The sequence below is a fragment of the Sus scrofa genome, chromosome 6, assembly GCF_000003025.6.
Source record: "Sus scrofa isolate TJ Tabasco breed Duroc chromosome 6, Sscrofa11.1, whole genome shotgun sequence".
Classification (NCBI taxonomy): Eukaryota; Metazoa; Chordata; class Mammalia; order Artiodactyla; family Suidae; genus Sus; species Sus scrofa.
The window spans coordinates 10078769-10097036 of NC_010448.4; the positions used below are offsets into that span (position 1 = coordinate 10078769).

The following is an 18268-nucleotide window of genomic DNA, read 5'->3' on the forward strand; positions in this document are numbered from 1 at the left end:
GCAAACACCACAACTCATACAAGGTAATTATTCCATTCCCTCTTCTCTCTGAGGTAGGGCGCGATTTGGAGAATCACAGGCACCATTTAGTGCATACTCACTTGTAGCTGGCACTGTACCTCGGATTCTATCATCTCATTAGCTGCACAACAATCTTCGGAGGGTGACGCCGTTATGCAGATTTTACACAGGAGGAAATTGAGACTTAGATTAAGCACCTGGTTAAGATCATCCTGGAAACTGCTGAAGCTGGGATGCAAAGACGGGTGGATCAGAATTCATAGAATCTAAACCTCTGTGCCCTAATAAACCTAAACTAGCGGATACTAATACAGAGGACTGAAATGAATACGAATATTCCCATTAATGTATTGCCTTTAATGTGCATTACCCATTACAAAGCCCAATCACACAATGACGTGACATCTCATTCCTGAGGCCCTTCTTTTGAGCGTCAGGCTCTGTTGTGTATTCTCTGTACCACTGCTTCTCAAACTTGACCATGCGTGAGTCTCCTGGTGGACTTGTTAAAACACGGATTGTTGGCCCCCATCCCAGAGTTTCCGATTCTGTAGTAAGTCTGGGGCGGGACCCAAGAACTTCCATTTCTAAAAATTCTCAGGCGATGCTGATGGTCCAGGGTCCGCACTTTGGAAACTACTGCTCTATATGAATTAACTCATTGAACACTCATATCAACACTCCCATCCTCATTTTGAAGAAGACGAAACCAAAGTCCGGAAGGGAAGTTGCTCGTCCAAAGAAAGAGAAGCATAACTTTAATCTTTTATTTGAGCTTCTCTTCTTTAGGCTGAGCCTGGAGTAACTTCATTCCTCTCTTCTTGATACTGCAAGCAAACCCTACCACAGGAGAGTAAAGCCCAGGGCCCAGGGTATCCAGCCCAGGACCAGATTACGAAGTTATTTGGATGAATTGGCTGGCATGGTGTCCTGAGTATCAAGCATCAAGAAGAGCTGACATGGTTTAGGAAGAAGCAAGTGTTCACCAGCCCCTCCTTCTCTACCCACTTATTCAACCCATTAGCATTTATTAGCCTCTTCTGGGGACCCAGCAGAGTTCTAGACAACAGGAGGGCTTCTCAGAAAGGAGAAGATAAGCTTCCTGAACTAAGCATAGGGCTCTGAACAAAATCTAAGTGATGGGCATCAGTGGGAATTTGATCAATGGACCAGGTAGGCAAGCAGGTTTTTATGGGCTGCAGATATGATGACAATGACATAATGGCATCACAATAATTGCTGTGGGCCAGGTTCTCTGGAAGGGGACTCTGAGTGGAGACCTGCATGCAGGGTGTCTATTGGGATGTACTTTCGGGAACAGCATCTGCAAAGGAGTAAGGGAAGCAGGACTGGGCAGAAAGAGAAGTCAAGCTGTGCTGCATCTGTAAGAGATGTTTTAACCAGTCCTTCAAGGATATCCACAGGTGGTCTAGCCCTTCAGAGTTGTCTCCACTGAGGCAAGGGGACTGGGCTTCTGAAGCCCTGCATGCAACAGTGATTAGATGTGGGCTGCCCCAGCACAAAGTGGGAACCTTGAACAAGGCACTTCCTTGACACTGAGGGTCATGACTGGGGAGGGATACAGCCAGGAGCCATCAGTAGCCAATGCTCTTGGAAGCTAGAGGCAATGAGGACCTCAAAGGGTGTTCTAGATGGCACATCACAACATCCCCTACAGTTTTACTGGGTAGCATTTTCTGAGTACTTACTAGGTTCCGGGGCTGTTTAGATGTTTGACCCAGGTTGGTTCATTCGAGCCTCCCAAATACTCTAATAACTTTATTATACATAAGGAAACTAAAGCACAGCTAAGTAATAAGTCATAGAAATCTGGATTCATACTCAGGAAGTTTCTTCCAAAGACTGAATGTTGAACGAACAACTGTTAACTGTTTCTCTGACTCTAAGAATTTAAAGAAGGAGATCACGGTGGGGGTGAATGGGCAAGGAGCTGTGCTAAGGAGGAGACTGAAAAGAAGGAAGTTTGCATCTTAGGAGGGAAACACTGGCAGCATCACGGGAAAACCCAGGATCACCAATGGAGGCAGACAGAGCCTTAGAAGAGTGCCTTGGGTCTATCTCATTTTACTGAAGAAATATTAATTTTACAGAACAAACAGCTGATTTTACAGAGCAAACATCTGGTCTACCTTATTTTACAGATGCAGCATTGATTGATTCTACCTCATTTTACAGATAAGCCTGAGGCACAAGATGGGACAGGGCTTATCCAGGGCTGCCCTGTGATGTGACAAACGACAGAGTCCTAGCTGCCTAAATCGCTGGATCTAGCCCTTCCTCTGATTGTCCTATTGAGAGAAGTCGAAGGATACTCTAAAACACAGCCACCTCTCAATCACCAGCTTCCACACGGACCCACTCCAGCTACCCACCCTTCAGCAACACAGGATCTTATAAAAAAAAAAAAAAAGTCAACCACGAGTTAAATCTCTGCCCAAAATCCTCTTATGAGCTCACATGGTGGCTATGCAGTCACTGATCTGCCAGTCACCCACTGTCCCTTCTTTCTCCGTTCTTCTCCTCTCTTGCCATACTCTGGTCAGTTTCTTGAACACACCCAGATTCCACATTATTACCCATTCTTGTAACCTCCTATCCTTCCTCCCTTCCCTCTTCTTCCCTCCCCATCTTGTCTTTGTCCTTAAATACCAGTTCTAAGTTTAGTTCCTAGGCATAGTCATCTCTGATCCCCTGGACCAGGTGCTTATGTCCCACATTCTGCAGTCACTGCATCATTTACTCCTCCTTGTAGTTCCTGTCACCATTGGCAATGATGATGCATGTGTCCCTGGTAAATGTGTACTATATGCATGAAACTGTAGGTTTAAGGATGCTCATTCTGGAATACCCAGAGACCAACACAGTTATCCTCAGGGTTTGTACTAGATAGAGAAAGAGAGGAGGGAAGGAAGAAGGAAGAAATAGGAGAGGAAGGGTGTGAGAAATGAGGGGGGAGAAAAAGAAAGAAGCAAGAAGGAAAGAGAGAAAGAAAGAGGAAAGAGAGAGGGACAGAAAGATTCAAAGAACGAAAGAAGCAAGTGATAGAGGTAAAGCACCAAGACAGAAAGATAGACAATGAGAAAGAAAGCCAGGCAAAGAGAGATGAGAGACAGAGATAGGGGCTGGGGCTGGGGAGGGAGGAGGGAGTAGGTGGGAGTTGGTGGGAGTAGGTGGGAAGAATGGGAGATGGGGTGGGAGAAGGACTCCAGCTTTTGTGAAGAAATGTGGAGTTCAGATTTCATCCCAGCACTGGGTCATCCTTTTGAGGAGCCCAAGCACATGTTGAACAGGGGATAAGTGAAGGATGCTGTTGAGTACTGGGCTTCAGGATGGACTGAATCAGAGGGACCAGGGGCCAGCCTCATGGGTAGAGTACCCAGGATCGTGGATGACAGCCAGGTGGGTGCCTGTGAGAACACACAGAGCTGTTTCTTGCTATACTCTTTCCCAGCTGAACTGAGTTTTTCATCTTAATACGGACAATAACATTCTGAAAAGCAACTGTGGTCTTTCAGGTGTGTCGCTGGGGAAGTGGATGGGTCCCTGGAGTTACATAAACTCAGCAAAGACAAGTCGGTATTTGGAGTTCTTGGCACATGTCCAAGGGCTGGAACTATGGAGGTACATTTTTCTTAAAGTCTAATTATGTCTTGTGGGTTTGAGAAAAGTGATGTTTGAAAAGGGGTGATGTGACAACCCCACTAATTCATGAGATTATTGTGTAGCCACCTGTCAAGGAAGATGAACAAAGGATGCTGAGATGGACTTTATCTGTCCTGTGCTCCAAGTTTCAACAACCAGCCACCAGCTGACTGCCCTATTTGCTGCTCTCTTGCTTCTGGCTATAAGTGCCAGAGTAGTCTGAGTAGTTTTTTCTAACCAGATAGTTATAACAATAATGTAAAGATATTAGTGACAGTAATAAGAGTAGCCAATACTTGAGTTTTCTGTATGCTGGCTAGCCTGCTAAGCCCATTATCTCATCTTCTTTAAAACACCATGCAGAAACTGTGAGATAGGTATTATACCCATTTTTACTGATGAAAAAAACTAGGTCCAAGGAAGTTAAAGTACTAGTTCAAGGTCTCTCACCTGGAAATTGGAGAAGCTAGGATGAAAACCGGCTGTGACTTTGGAATCTGAGCCCTTAAAGTCTATACTCTCTCCATAGCTAACATAAATGCTGCTTTTTGGCCCCTTTCTTCCTTCATTCCCTCTCTGAATATTTCTCAAGCAATCCCAGTGTGCTGGATGCTGGGCTCTGTGTTCAGGATACAGGATTGAAGAGATCACACCATCCCTGCCTTCATGAACATGGCAGCCTGGGACTTACGTCCAGCTGGATAGTTAACAACAAGGGAAACCTCTGCACTTAATCTGCCTGACTCTTTGAAAGGTTGACCATGTCAGCAGAAGATGCTCCCTTCCTCCTGAAGATACCTCAGCTCTCCTGGGTAACCCCTGGTTGTCCTCAGCTCCTGGGAAGGAAGTGCACCAACAAAATCCATAGCATGGAATCCATTCCAGCTCATTCTAAGTAGAATCAGGGTTTTTATGAGCAGGGCCTCCCAGGCCTTAAATACATGGGCTCTGTATTCAAAGAGACCCAAGTTCACATGGCCGCTTGTCCTCTCCTTGGCTGTGTGACCCGAAGCAAGTAACTTAACCTCTCTGTGTCTCAACTGCACCTTTATAATATTTATAATAAAGATAGTTTATTTGGCTCAGTCATGATTTACTGTAAAGGAGTTAAAAGCGACTAGAATGAAGATCAAGTGGGGCTTTTGCAGACATAGACCTAGCTTGGCAGAAATGGCTTTAGATAGATTTTTTCGGAAGCTGAGGCATATTGCTGACTTGTGAGGACCCCAGGCACTGGCTGCCAGCATCAGGAAGCAGGGAGGGGGAGACCTTGTCCAGGACAGGTCTCTGCCTCGTCTTTTGACATTTAGGAGGTTGAGGGCCTGTTTCTCGGGGTCAGCATTAAAGAATGAGGGTCTTACCCCTTCCAGTGAGTCCCCAGGCCAGTCCTTCCCGCTGATGCTGAGATGCAGTTCATCCTCATTGTTTGGGTTATTCATGAAGGAATAAGGCACTTTGTTCTCTTTAAATTTTCAGAGGTTCCCCTTCCTAGCATTGCAAGCCCCTGGGGACTGGGAGGTCTTGCCACAGTGAAGACCCCTTATCCAGGACACAGGGTGGGGCAGGCAGAAGACAGGAGGAGAGGCACAGATATTTCCAAGGCCACTTCCATAGGGTGGACTCAAGGGCACTGGATCGGGAGTTCCTGCCCCAGATTTTGAGTTTATACTTGCTCCTTCCTCCTAATGCACATTGCAGCCTTGGAAACAAGACTGAAACTCTGAATCTGGGAAGTTATAACAGCTCAGTTTCTCTGGGTGGTTATCATGTGCCAGCACTGCTCCAAGGTCATGAGTGGCACCTGAGGCTGTCCCGAATGTCACCCCACTTTACAGATGAGGAAGTTGAGTCTTAGAGGAGGTGGAAGGTGGAGCTAGGATTAAGCCCAGGGAGTCTGGCTCCAGAGCTTGTGATCTGAACCCTTCATTGCCGTGGACTCTCCCACAGGGAGGGTTGTTATGCGTGTGGAATGATTAACATTTTCAGAGTCTGGTACACAGCCAGCGTGCAACACCACTTAATGTCTGTCTTCGTTTCCTTCCGTTCGAAGATCTCACACATGCACCTGCTAGGTTGGATGCTGAAGGGTACAGACTGAGCATAGCTGGACCATGGGGTGATGGTAGAGGGATGGACACCTGTGGGTGTCTCATGGGCTTCATTTAACTAATAAAGCACACCAGATGCAGATGGAAAAATCCGGGAAGACTATTTAGAATGTTGCTCACTAGACTGAAATTTACAAGATCCCTAGGAATGATTTTTCTTTTTTTCCTTTCTGAGATTAACTCAATAACCGGGCCCTCCTTAGCTCAGCAAATAACTTTTCGAGAACATGGAAAAATGGCTTGCTACAGCTTTTCAGTTCACAAATGTTTGCTCCATTTAGGATGTGGCGCGAATGCATCACAGGATTTCAAACTTGCAGCATGTTGAAGAGGAGTTACCCACGATCTAGAGTTGATGGCTTGAGAAGCTGGGTAGATGTTGGTGCTTTTCATGATCAACAGTGGTTTTGTTTCCACCAAAACAGGCTCCTATAGTGACTTGCAGATGGCTGTGTCTTTTCTGCTGAAATGGAGTGACTACCCAGTATGTCCTAATCCTCTACCACACTGAGGATTCCTACTGACCCTATCCTTTCAGGTGTCATGTTACAATGACGTACGGTTAATCCGCCGTTCAGGGAGAACCCCAAGCACAGGGGCCCATACACAGGGTGAGGGAGCCTCGTGCTCTCCCTTATAGATGCTGGCTCTCTCTTCTGTGGTTTCTCCTTTGGAGTAATTTGAATGACGCTGGGAAATGCCCCATCCATAATGAATTGAATTTAATAATTGAGCAGTAGCCATTTAACTCTGTCTGAAAGTTAAGTTCTGCTTTCCTTTCCAAGATCGGTGGTCCATCTCAGACTGCTGTTCTCTGTTCAGATAAGAGGATGAAAAAGGCACAAGGGTTCTGAGAAAGCATCAAATGCCAGACATAGAAGCAAATAACCACATGGTAACACTAATATCATTCTCCAGAAATGGAGCACCTCCCAAGTTAAGATGCTCAGAGTCATAGTAGAGTGTTAATGGGATTAGCAGAAAAACCTGCTCTTGAAGTCTGTTTGGTTTCTTTTCCTTTAAGAGATTAGAAGCCCATTGTCCACCAGGTTCTAAAGATTCTTGATTATGGGCGTCATCTTCTCAGACCATCTGGCTGTGCCACTGTCAGAGGAAATCAGCGTCCTCAAAGGTGTGGCACGGCTGTGCAGACACTTGGGCAATTCCATTCACAAAGTGACTTGTTCTGGAGCGAATTAGTTGCCGATACTTTATTGAAGTGTCCTTCAAAATTACAGTTGAGGCTGGCCTTTCGCACTTCCTGTCTGCAAATTTCCCCATCACAGCCTTGGATAAAAGTCAGACAGAAGTCTTGGCACCATTAGAACTGCAATCTTTATATGAAGGAAACTTTATTCAAACTAGGCTGAAGCTTCTTTGTCATCTGATCAGCATCAAATGAGGAACCATGTCCCCAGGCCACAGTCTTTTGGTACCTTGAAATGTCTACAGCTGGCCTTGGGTAGAAGTTGAACAAATGAATGAATAAATGGAGAAATGATTTCGGTTTTTTCGACATTCTGAGTTGTCGAGTGGAAAGAGAACAGGTTTCAGAATCGGCCAGATTACGGTATGAATCCTAGTTCTGCTACTTGGATTTTCTTCAGGGTGCAGTGGGCTCCCTGCAGTGAGAAGTGAAGCAGCCCAGAGAAAGGGGCTCTATTCGTTTCCTGTTGCTACTGCAACAAGTTACCACCGAGTCAGTGGCTAAAAACAAACACAACTAATTTATTCTATGAGAGTTTTATACTGGGCTATGGTAAATAACAATGTAATTTGTATCACATGATATACAGATTTCTTATATTATCGTTCTGGAAACCAGAAGTCCAAAATGGGTTTCACTGGGCTCACATCAAGGTTTTTGCAAGGCTGTATTCCTTCTGGAAGCTCCAGGGGAGAACCCCTTTCAGTGTCTACAGGCTGCCTGCATCCCTTGGTTCATGGTCTCTCCACCATCATTAAAGTCAGCAGGGTACCATCTTTAAATCTCTTTCTGACTCTTCTCTCTCCCTCTTCCATCTCTCAGGGCCCACTGGGATAATCCAGGGTAGTCTCTCCATCTCAAGCTTCTTTCCTTAATCACATCTGCCCAATTACTTTTGCCACGTAAGGGATTAGAACATGGATATCTGTGTGGTGGGGTTGGGGTGGGGATCGTTCTGGCTACCACAGCAACCCGGCCAGATTTATCCAACAGGGATGGGAAGCGCCTCCGTGCCTCTCCAGGCTCCCACAGATGATGCATAAAAAAGTGCTCCTGAGGGTGCTTCCCCACCATGAGAGCAGTGGCTGGCTCTCTTCTTGGGCAGAATCTAGTTCTGCCCAAGACACCTCGCTGATCTTTCTCCCATGAGGTGGTGACTGATCTGGGCTCTCCTTAGGACCTCTTGGTTTTTGTAAGACAATGTCCTCTCCACCCCAGCTGGGTTGAGTGTTCACATGCATGTACATACATGCTTGTGGCCAAAAGACTTTCCTCTCATGGTAACCTTGACCTCAGTGCTACACACCACCTATCCAGTCTTGCATGGAGACGCACTCACCTAAGAGCTGGGGAGTCCGGCCCCAGTTTTAAACTGCCCACATATTAAGCTAGGCCACCTCCTTTTGGCCCCAGAGTATCTGCTTCCACTTCATTTTGCCTTACTTTGGTGCGATTGGACCCCATTATGAGCAATCCGTGTGGAAAAGCACCACGGAAGTAGTTGCATTTATTACAACCGGTATGTTGATGGATGTTCATAGTGTGTCGGCATACATTGCTTATGGCAGACCACAGAGGAATGACCCCTGGTCTTAAAACCCAGGGCTAGGTGTGGTTTCCCTAGTAACTGGTTTATTTCCATCAAATGAACACTAGCTCACGGAACTGATCATTTTTCTCTCTTTGCACACAGTTCATTATTAGGAAGCAAGAGTGAGTTGTGCAAAAAGCCTGGGGATGTTAGAGCCCACATAATACACACCGACTTCTTTACCTTCCTCACTGCCCCTTTCCCGGTTCCTTTGTCTCACACTTCAGTTCTCACTGCAGTGTCTGTAAGCCCAGAATAAGGCACAGTATAAAACTGTGTTATTTCCCAAGACTTTTTTTTTTTTCCCTCTTTTGTGACACCCATGTCCCTGAGACATTTTCCTTAGTCCCCAGAACAAACCCAAGTGAAAGAAAATCAAAACACAAAATGAAACATCATCAGTGCCGGTGTTTCAGCAGGACCGAATCCAGCCCCATTGTCAAGGCTGGCACTTGCGTTGATCATATGAAAACAGGTCTCTTAAGCTTTGTACGCTGAGCCCACCAAGCTCATAAATGCCAGCATTCTAAACGGCTTGCTTGCTGTTAATAGATTCACTGGCACCGAAATCCATTTCTTTCCTGAGGGATATTTAGCTTTTCTTACATCTTTACTCACGGTCAAAAGATATTGGCAAACTTGCTAAGGTGATTGACGAGTCTCCTCTGAAGGCCTTCCTAAAGTTTCACATCTTTGCCTTCGCTTTTTTGTACATGGGTTTGTCTTCTTGAAAAGGAAAACTAGAAATGTGCTTTCCACTATGTAGGGTTCTGATAGTTGTAGAAAGCCAAGAATGATTAAAAAAAAAAAATCAATATCCATAGAACCTCTGGTAAAAACGTCTTCAAGATACACCCAACCCAAGAGTTCATCTCTTGAGTTCACTGAACCACAGAATCTCTAATACCAAGAACCTCTCACACCCCTACTAGATGGTGTACCTGGACCTTCTCCTTTTAATCTCTAACCCGATAGAGTCCAAGACGTAGTATGTGTTCAATATGTAATTGTTAAGCCAATGCGTCACGCCTCTCATTCTCAAAGATTAGGGTTCGACTCCAATGCCAGTTGACCACGATGGGAACACAGTGCTTGCCATGGGGCAGGTGTGCCATACGTACTGACTGGTCCTGAGACTCATCCAAACCACAGCAGAAATCTCTGCCCTCCCTCACCTCGAGAGCAGCGATTTTAATGCCCATCATTTCTCCCTTTGTCAAAAGCTCACCGTGCAGAAGACATTCACATATGCAACCACTTTCGTGGGTCTACTTAGATTAAAGAGGACCTCCCATTGTGCTAGGACCGTCTCCATCTACCCCTCTCCCATGCAAAAAGATACGTCAGAACATACACGAAGGAGGATGTCATTACTACGGGAACTCTCACAAATTCGTGGCAACATATTAAAAAAATGGAATCATCCGCCATTAAGGTGTTTCAGATATTATAGCGGGACATGACTTATGAGGCATCTCACAATGACAGACGTCACAGTTCATCGTGATACTGCGCCTGAGAGCGCCTCTCTACAGGAACTGTCTCTGAGACACACCGGGTCCTAATGTGCCACCTTGGAGACCTTTCCAAACTCCAGAGAAACCACCCCTGGGCTCACCCTGCCCCCAGCGCAATCCTATGTGGACTCCACCATCCACGTGAGCCTCACCAGAATTGCAGAGATGACCCCTACTCTTGGACACAGCTCACACAAGAAATTCATTGGCAACTGGGTGTCACTGCCTTTTGCACCATTCTGACTTCAGGGGAGAGGACTCACAAGCAGCCAACTTACCACGCCGCCGCCAGCCGAGTGTACAAGCACGGACATCCCTTCTCGGAGGTTGGCAACTTCAAAGAGCATCATGTAGGCGGTGACAAAGTTCATGGGGAAGGCAGCAGCCTCAGAGAAGCTCATGTCCTCTGGGATCTTGTAGACAAAGTCCACCGGAGTGCAGACCACCTCTGCCCAAGCGTTGTAATTGACAAATGCCATGACACGGTCCCCAATCTGGGGAGAGAGAAGCACAGGGTTAGCGGAGGTTTCCTGATCTTTTTTGAGAGATTTCTCAAACACTTGTTAGACTCCGATGAAAACCACAGAGTCCTTCCCAAGGCGGGGGGGCGGGGAAAGAAGCCCCAAATCAAATATGCACACTCTCACCTCATCTGCCTTTCAAGGCACTTGCGGATGCTCTGAAACCCATCTTTGCAAGCTTCCCAGGGGCCATGGAAGCCAGGTCTCTATTCCTCTTCTGGAGCATAAATATACAACATCCCTCATATGGAATGTTAATTTCGGAGGGTCATATTACTGACTTGCCCTCTCATCTAATCTCCCTGTTTTGGAGCTGGGAAAGTCAAAGGCGCAGGACTAGGAGTAAAATCTATTCTCGTTTGTTTTCTCCCACCCCAGATAGGTTCCCTGCCAGGCTAGCTCTTTGTGGTATTTCCATCAAAGATTAGCACTGGCTTACCCAGTACATGGGATGTGAAACGTGTACCTCAGAGGAGCCATGTAAATCTAAGTGCATGAGATGCAGCTTAGAGGAATGGGAGAATGCCACTGGCTGTGCGGAACAACCACCACCTATAATGTGCACGTATCATGTGGCAGACATTGTCCCAAGGTTGTCACATCTTTTACCTCATTAGATGAGGCATGGCTGAATACTGCGTTCTTTTTTTTTTTAATTTTCTTTTCTTTTTTCTTTTTTTTTTTTTTTTTTTTTTTTTGGTGCCACCCAGCATCACACGGAGTTCCCGAGACAGAGATTAGATCCAAGCCACAGGTGCAGCCTATGCTGCAGCTGCTGCAATGCTGGATCTTTAACTCACTGTGGATAGGAATCAAACCTGCCTCCTGGTGCTACAGAGACACTGCCAATCTCACTGCGCCGCAGCAGTAACTCCAGAACACTCTGTTCCTTTTATCAGTGGTTTACATAGCCAGACATGATGCAAAAAAGCAAGCAGTCTTCCCTTTAAAGTGGTTATAATCATATGCTAAGTTTTTTCACAGCATGTCATTATTAAAGGGAAATGCAAAGTAAATTAATACGAATGGCTTACATGAGCTGCCAAGCACAGGTTCAATTCTAGTATTTGGTGTTAGTTGCTTATACTATGACTTTTTGGGTTTTTTGTGGCCACGCCTGTGGCATATGCAAATTCCCAGGCCAGGGGTCGAACCCTTGTCACTGCAGTGACCCAAGCCACTGCAGTGACAATGCTGGAGCCTTAACCCACTGCACCCCAAGAGAACTCCTGTACTATGACTTTTAAATGCAATATTCCAATTACTGTGGTCATAGTGATTTCTCAATAAATTAATGGCTTTCATATATGTGTTTTTAGTATATATATATATATATATATATATATATATATATATGATTCTACTGTTTTATTTTCTTTCTAGTTTACCATTTCTCTTTTACCCCTGCTCAACAAACAACAAAAGCATCCTATGAGATGAGTTCTGTATGAGCCCCATATTAACAGATCATAGGTTTTACAGACATTTAAACTGAGGCAAAGAGAGGCTAAAGCACATGCCTAAAGTCGCCTGGCAAGAGAGTAGCTGGGCAGGGATGTGTACCTAGGTAAACTGACTCCAGATACAAATAGCTAGTTCTTTACACCTAAGAAAAGTGCAACAAAGAAGACACAAAATTGTACAAGGCTGTAGGACAGGGGAACCTACCAAGTCTGGGAATATTTTCCTCAGCTCTTAAATGGATATAATATTAGGAACAGGTCCTTCCGAGATTAAACATTATAATATGTACATAATCCACTTGGCATGAAACATGTAAAATGAAGAAAGAGCAACCACTGCTGACTCTTAAAAAGGAGGGACTGGTTCTTAGTCTCATGGAATTTACAATTTAATGATCAGAAGTGAATATATGAAGCAGGGGACTAGCTGTCTGATGAAGAAACTGATGGACGGAAGAGGCTGTCTCATTGGCAGTGAGTGTCTCGATTTCTGGAGTGGCTGACAACCAAATGAGGATGTCAGGAATCATCTCACCTGCCACAGTCTGGACCAGAGCATCACTAAGGCCTAAGACTGGCATCCTCTTTTGCACAGAATCATGCAAACCCAAAGATACATTACACTACAGAAGAGCTGATGGCCTCTAGTGCCAACAGAGTGTGTGAAAAGAATATTTCAACCCCCTTGGCAGTGATGGTTGTGCCCTTCTAGACCCTTCGACAATGATGGTCAGAGCCCTGGCAGACCACCTTGACGGTGATGGGCATGCCATCGCAGCAGGGCTGACAGCTCTTGTTTCACCATCAAAATGGCAAAAAGGGGATTGGCCATCAGAACAGCCGCAGTCTCAGAGTCCATAGGTGGGAAAACGTTTTTTTTTGTTTGTTTTTTTTAAATATCCAGTTCACCTCCCTATTTGATTCTGATAAGAAAAAGAAATTAGTCCTGGGCAGCTGAGTGCAAATTATGCCTTTACTGCTGTGCCTCTGGCAACAACTTTTCAAGCCTCCCTTGCAATCGGTCAAACCAAGAGAACTATTCAGTGTGCTGCTGTGTGGAATTCCATCTCCAACATGATTGAAAATCTTAAGTCAAAACTATAGAGGGCATATTAGTATTGGTTTTCTCCCAAATCACATGCTAACTGGAAGCCTGTCAGGGGCCTCATTTATTTGTTTGTGCAGCTGAAAGTATTGCATGGGGGTAGGGGGTGATGGATCGGTTTGACAATAAGCAAGCTAGAGCTAACTAGCAGAAAAAAGACGAAATATAAGGGAAAATATATCTAATCAGGCACAGTGACTCCTCTGTCTAAACCAAGGCCAATGCCATTCCTGCCTACTGTTATAGTCTAAAACAATGCGTTCTTTACCACATTTTCCTTTGTTATCATGTGGAGAAGGAAAGAACAGATCATATTTCCTACATGCAGCACTTTAAGGGGGAGATTGTGCTGCCTCTGGTTATACTGCTGACTTGGGGACAGAAAATGGACAGTCGGAGGAAAGAAAAGAAAAGGCACATTTCTTTCTATCTCGATTTTTTTTTTCTTTTTTTGCTGTATCATCTGGAAACCACCGACAAAAAGATAGATGAGTGGGATGAGATTTCCAGGCATCCATCATTATAAATTCGGAGTATATTGATATTTTCAAAGTCTATTGAGGCTCAAGTGCACAGAGCCTGAGCAGCAGGCTCAAAATCAATTCCAAGGGCATTTTGGCATTGCCCTGTAAAGGATTTTTCTTCCTGGATTTACTATTGCATCATTTGCAAGTGGGGAGCAAGTAAAGATCGTGGGATTTGGTAGGAAGGGTGAAAATGCTCTGGTGATTAGAATTCAAGTTCAACTACAGCTTACCTTTCTGACCTCATGGGGAAACTACTGAACTCTCCACTTGATTTCTAACTTCTGAATTTTCTGCCTAAAGGGATAATTTAGCAATCTTTACCTGCAAAAGTAACTGGCTCATGTTTCTGATTGGGGTGGATTCTCAAATGTGAGCTCCCTTCATGTCTCCCCGGGGAAGCACTTAAGTTGAGCGAGAGCTCTTGTGCCTGATTTCCGCTGGTTTTTCTCGTTCCAAACTACTGCAGTTTTGTTCCATTGATTTGCCCACAGTTTTGCAGTTTTTATAGACCCGATCCTATTTGATTAGCATAATAATGGTAGGAGGGGGTCATCTTCTCAGTGATTACATTTTTATTATGAGGAATTCTGAACATGACCAAAAATGAGTTAGAATAATAGAAGAATCCTTCTTATCCGTTGCCCTACTCCCCAAGCCACCAACCCACAGCCTGTTCTGTCTCACTGTCAATTAGCTCTGACCTTTGCCTTGAAAACCCTCTTCTCCCAAAACCACTTTCCCAGTGTCGGAAATAACGATTTATAGATGGAAACTGAAATGCATCAGTTAAGTAGATATTTAAAGGAACCAAACTTTAAAATACAGAGGCTATTTCTCCCCACCTTTTGCATTTTGCAATTGATTTTTGAGCCTGAGGTGATGGGAAAGTGGGAGCTGTGGGTAGAGCCAAGAGGGACACACACTTAGTTAACCCAAGGCCAAATGAATAGCTGTGCTATTTTTAACCTTATTAGTAACTGTCTAAGATGGATAAAGAGGATGATAAGGTTTCCCCTGGCCATTTCACCAGACTGTTGCCAGGGCAACCAAGATGGCACCTGAGCCAAACATGAGCCATTTGGAAAGTCCTATCATTTATAAGCACTGATAATAAAACCAAATAACAAAACAACAATAATACCCATCACAGATTATTTCAGACATGTTTGCATAGCCTCCTATTATCTCAGCCAATTCCAGATAAATGTCACACTTTTCCATCAGAAGTCAACGCATTACCTCAAATCCTTTAACGCTGTCCCCCAGAGCTTCGACAATCCCAGAGCACTCAAATCCTGGCACCAGGGGAGTCTTGGGAGGGTTGTCAATATTCCCTTGTCGCACCATCAAGTCGAGGAAGTTTAAACCACTGTGAACAGCAAACGTGAAGAGAGAGAGAAATTCACCATGAGATCCCAAAGGGAGCTGCGGTCCAGACTTTGCTTTCCTTCCCACCCCGCTCCCTTCCCCACCCTCCTCTCTCTCTTTTAGAAATCTCTGGCCAAAGGTACCTAATGGGTTATGTCACTTTGCTAGAGGTCGCCAATAAAGCACAACAACGATCTCTCTGGACAAGTAATGCTTCTTCCCCAGCTGTTCAATAGCAGTTGCAGAGTTTACACTCTCATTCAAAAGACAGCCCCTCTGGCCCCTCTCAGAGCCTCCTTAGTCCTCCCTTACAAGTAGGCATTACAAGTAGCCTGGCCATTAGCCATTCTAGCTCTGAATCGAGGATTAAAAAATAAACTAGGAAGAGATGACAAGAAGATAGACGGAAAAGCAGCCAGACATGGTGGCCGTTGGCCAATCTATGGAAAAAGAGAGAGAAAAAAAGACCTGACTTAAAAACTCGCAAAACAACTGTCACTCCTCAGTCATCGCACCAACTGACACCAGTAACATGCCATCAGTGGTACCCATAATGGGGAGTAGGAGCCATCAAGAGACTGCATTGGTCCAGCCGCAGGAGGGTGACTTGAAGAAGAGAAGGCAAAGGGATGGACCAGCAGGGAGACTGGAGGGTTTGTTTCAGAAACCTTAGGGAGAGAAGTCATCAGGTCTTTTCTATAAACAATATTACTTTTGAAGTTAAGAAAATTATCATTAAAATAGATCAAAGTCATTGTCTTGGAAAACCATACGCTTGATTCTAATGATGCTCTGAACTGTTGGTTTTTTTAAAGAGCTACCATTGGAATCTGCATTTAACACTCCTGTACTAATCAGGTAAGAAAACATATCCTCCGAACGTATATTTTTATTCCCTCCAGATGTGGTTCCCAGGTACTTCCTGTGTTTACAAGCTGCCATCTAAGAAAGACTCGGGTTATAGAAACCAAACTCCTAGGTCTGGCCCAAGGCCCGTCAGCATCCAGCCACAGCATTTGTCCAGGCAAGGGACTTGAACTTTTTCTTAAGAACAGCTTGCCCATTTCTCCCTTGGTCTCTTTGGAACCAAGGAAGCATCTAACTTTACCTATCTCCTCTGGTCTCTCCTCATCAGTCTCAGCCATAAGGAATCAACAAGGCCAATGAGGATGACTTGCTGAAAGGTGGATTTGAGAGTCACCCCCTTCTCAAGGCCACAAATGAGGCAAGATTCAGACTGCCCCGTTGAAGTATCTCTAGCATGTGCCCCTTGCTGGAGGCAGACGCAGCGCCCACCTTGCTTTGCTTCCAGAATGTGTGGCAAGCGTCAGGCCCCCAGCAACACAGTGGCCACTCAAGAGACATCCACTAATGAGGGAATATTCATGAATATTCAAAAGTAGGTGCAGCCAAGGAATCCTCAGAAGAATGGACACATTTCTGAGATGTATATGTATGTAGCCTTCCAAAGGTCCCACTTTGATGCTTCATATTTCTTAGATCCTTTACTAACCAAAATGTTTCCCAATAAAGTGGCCAGTTTCTTAAGATCTTGGGGGGATCTGGGCCCAAATCCCAAAGGCACGACTTCTCCCCACTTAACCTTGGACCAGATATGCAACCTCTCTCAGCCTCAGTCTCCTTATCTCTGAAATGGATGCAATGGTAGTTCCCATCTCACATGGTTGCTGGGAAAATTCCTGAGAGTTTAGGCACTTAAGCATGGGGACCAGGTACACAGCAGCATTCAATAATACTATCTGTGTCTTCCGTTAAGAAGCCTGAAATGCGAGAGACCTTTTAGGAAGATTACCATTAAACAAGAACTAAAAATCATATCAGAGCTGAGATGGGAAAACTTCACTTAGCTGTAAGCTTCGCTTCTGTGAAATAGCCCATTTTCCAGCACAACCAAATAAATAAAGCATCACTGTATAACAGTAAAAGGAATTTCTCCATCCCAAGTCAAATACTCCATCTCATTTCACGCATATTTTAGCTCACCACGTTATGTCCTCTGTGTGGAAACTTATGCTTTCCCAAGACCTGGTGGTGGAGTGACAGAAGAAATGACTTGACCTTGGGAGTTCCTGTCATGGCACAGTGGTTGGCGAATCCGACTAGGAACCATGAGGTTGCGGGTTCAGTCCCTGCCCTTGCTCAGTGGGTTAACGATCCGGCATTGCCGTGAGCTGTGGTGTAGGTTGCAGACGCGGCTCGGATCCCGCGTTGCTGTGGCTCTGGCGTAGGCCGGTGGCTGCAGCTCCGATTCGACCCCTAGCCTGGGAATCTCCATATGCTGTGGGAACGGCCCTAGAAAAGACAAAAAGACAAAAAAAAAAAAAAAAAAAAAAAAAAAAAGAAATGACTTGACCGTTCTGTCACCATGCCAGCCCCCTGGAGAAGGCTTCCTTCTAGATGCTCATTACTCTGCTTCACAGGGCCGCTTCCAGTGTCTATCCAGCATGAAGTGGGCCCGAGGACTGTAAATGGGGGGCTAAGACTGACTTTATAAAAGCCTGCAGGGAGCTCCATGGTGGCTCAGTGGGTTAAGGATCTGGTGGTGTCAGTTCTGTGGCTCTGGTAACAGCTGTGGTGTGGGCTCGATCCCTGGAACTTCTGCATGCCATGGGCACCATCGGGAAAAAAAAAAAAAAAAAAAAAAGCCTGTGGCATCCCATTTCCTCAGTGAGGCAAGCAGTGATTCCATCCGGATCGTGGCGAATGCTGTCCACCTTCAGGATGGAAATGGGAAGGACGTGTATCCCGGGGGATGGGGGATGGGGTCACTGCTGTTAATCTCAACACAAAGAGGAGGTGATCGTTTTTTCATGGAGAACTTTCACGCGCTGTAATAGACCTGTTTCATGGCACCTGTCCTCATACCTTATCTGGATCTGAACACGGCATGTAATCAGGGTTCCATTTGTGGCAGACACTGTGCTAAACACCTTCCTATGGTTAAGACTCAATGATACTCCTATGAGATACGAACTATGCTACCCATTTTTCAGATGAGGAAACTGAGACTCAACAAATTTAAGTTACTCGTGTAATGTCACGTCGTTAGAAACTGTCAATGTCAGAATTTGAATCCAAGCAAAATTCACAACCTAAGCCGTCACCAGCAACATTCTAGACCTTCTTTATGGGAACTTCACCCACTGCACTTGATCA

At 45.1% G+C, this 18268-nt stretch overlaps 1 protein-coding gene across 1 annotated transcript in view; it reads right to left on the minus strand.

Moving 5' to 3' along the window:
- Positions 1-18268, minus strand: part of VAT1L (vesicle amine transport 1 like) — a 163046-nt gene that overhangs the window by 121271 nt on the left and 23507 nt on the right. Inside the window, exons 2-3 of the mRNA XM_003126850.6 lie at positions 14963-15092; positions 10386-10601 (exon numbers count right to left, since the gene is read on the minus strand). Of these exons, the coding sequence (XP_003126898.3) occupies positions 10386-10601; positions 14963-15092 (346 nt within the window). The remainder of the gene's footprint in view (positions 1-10385; positions 10602-14962; positions 15093-18268) is intronic.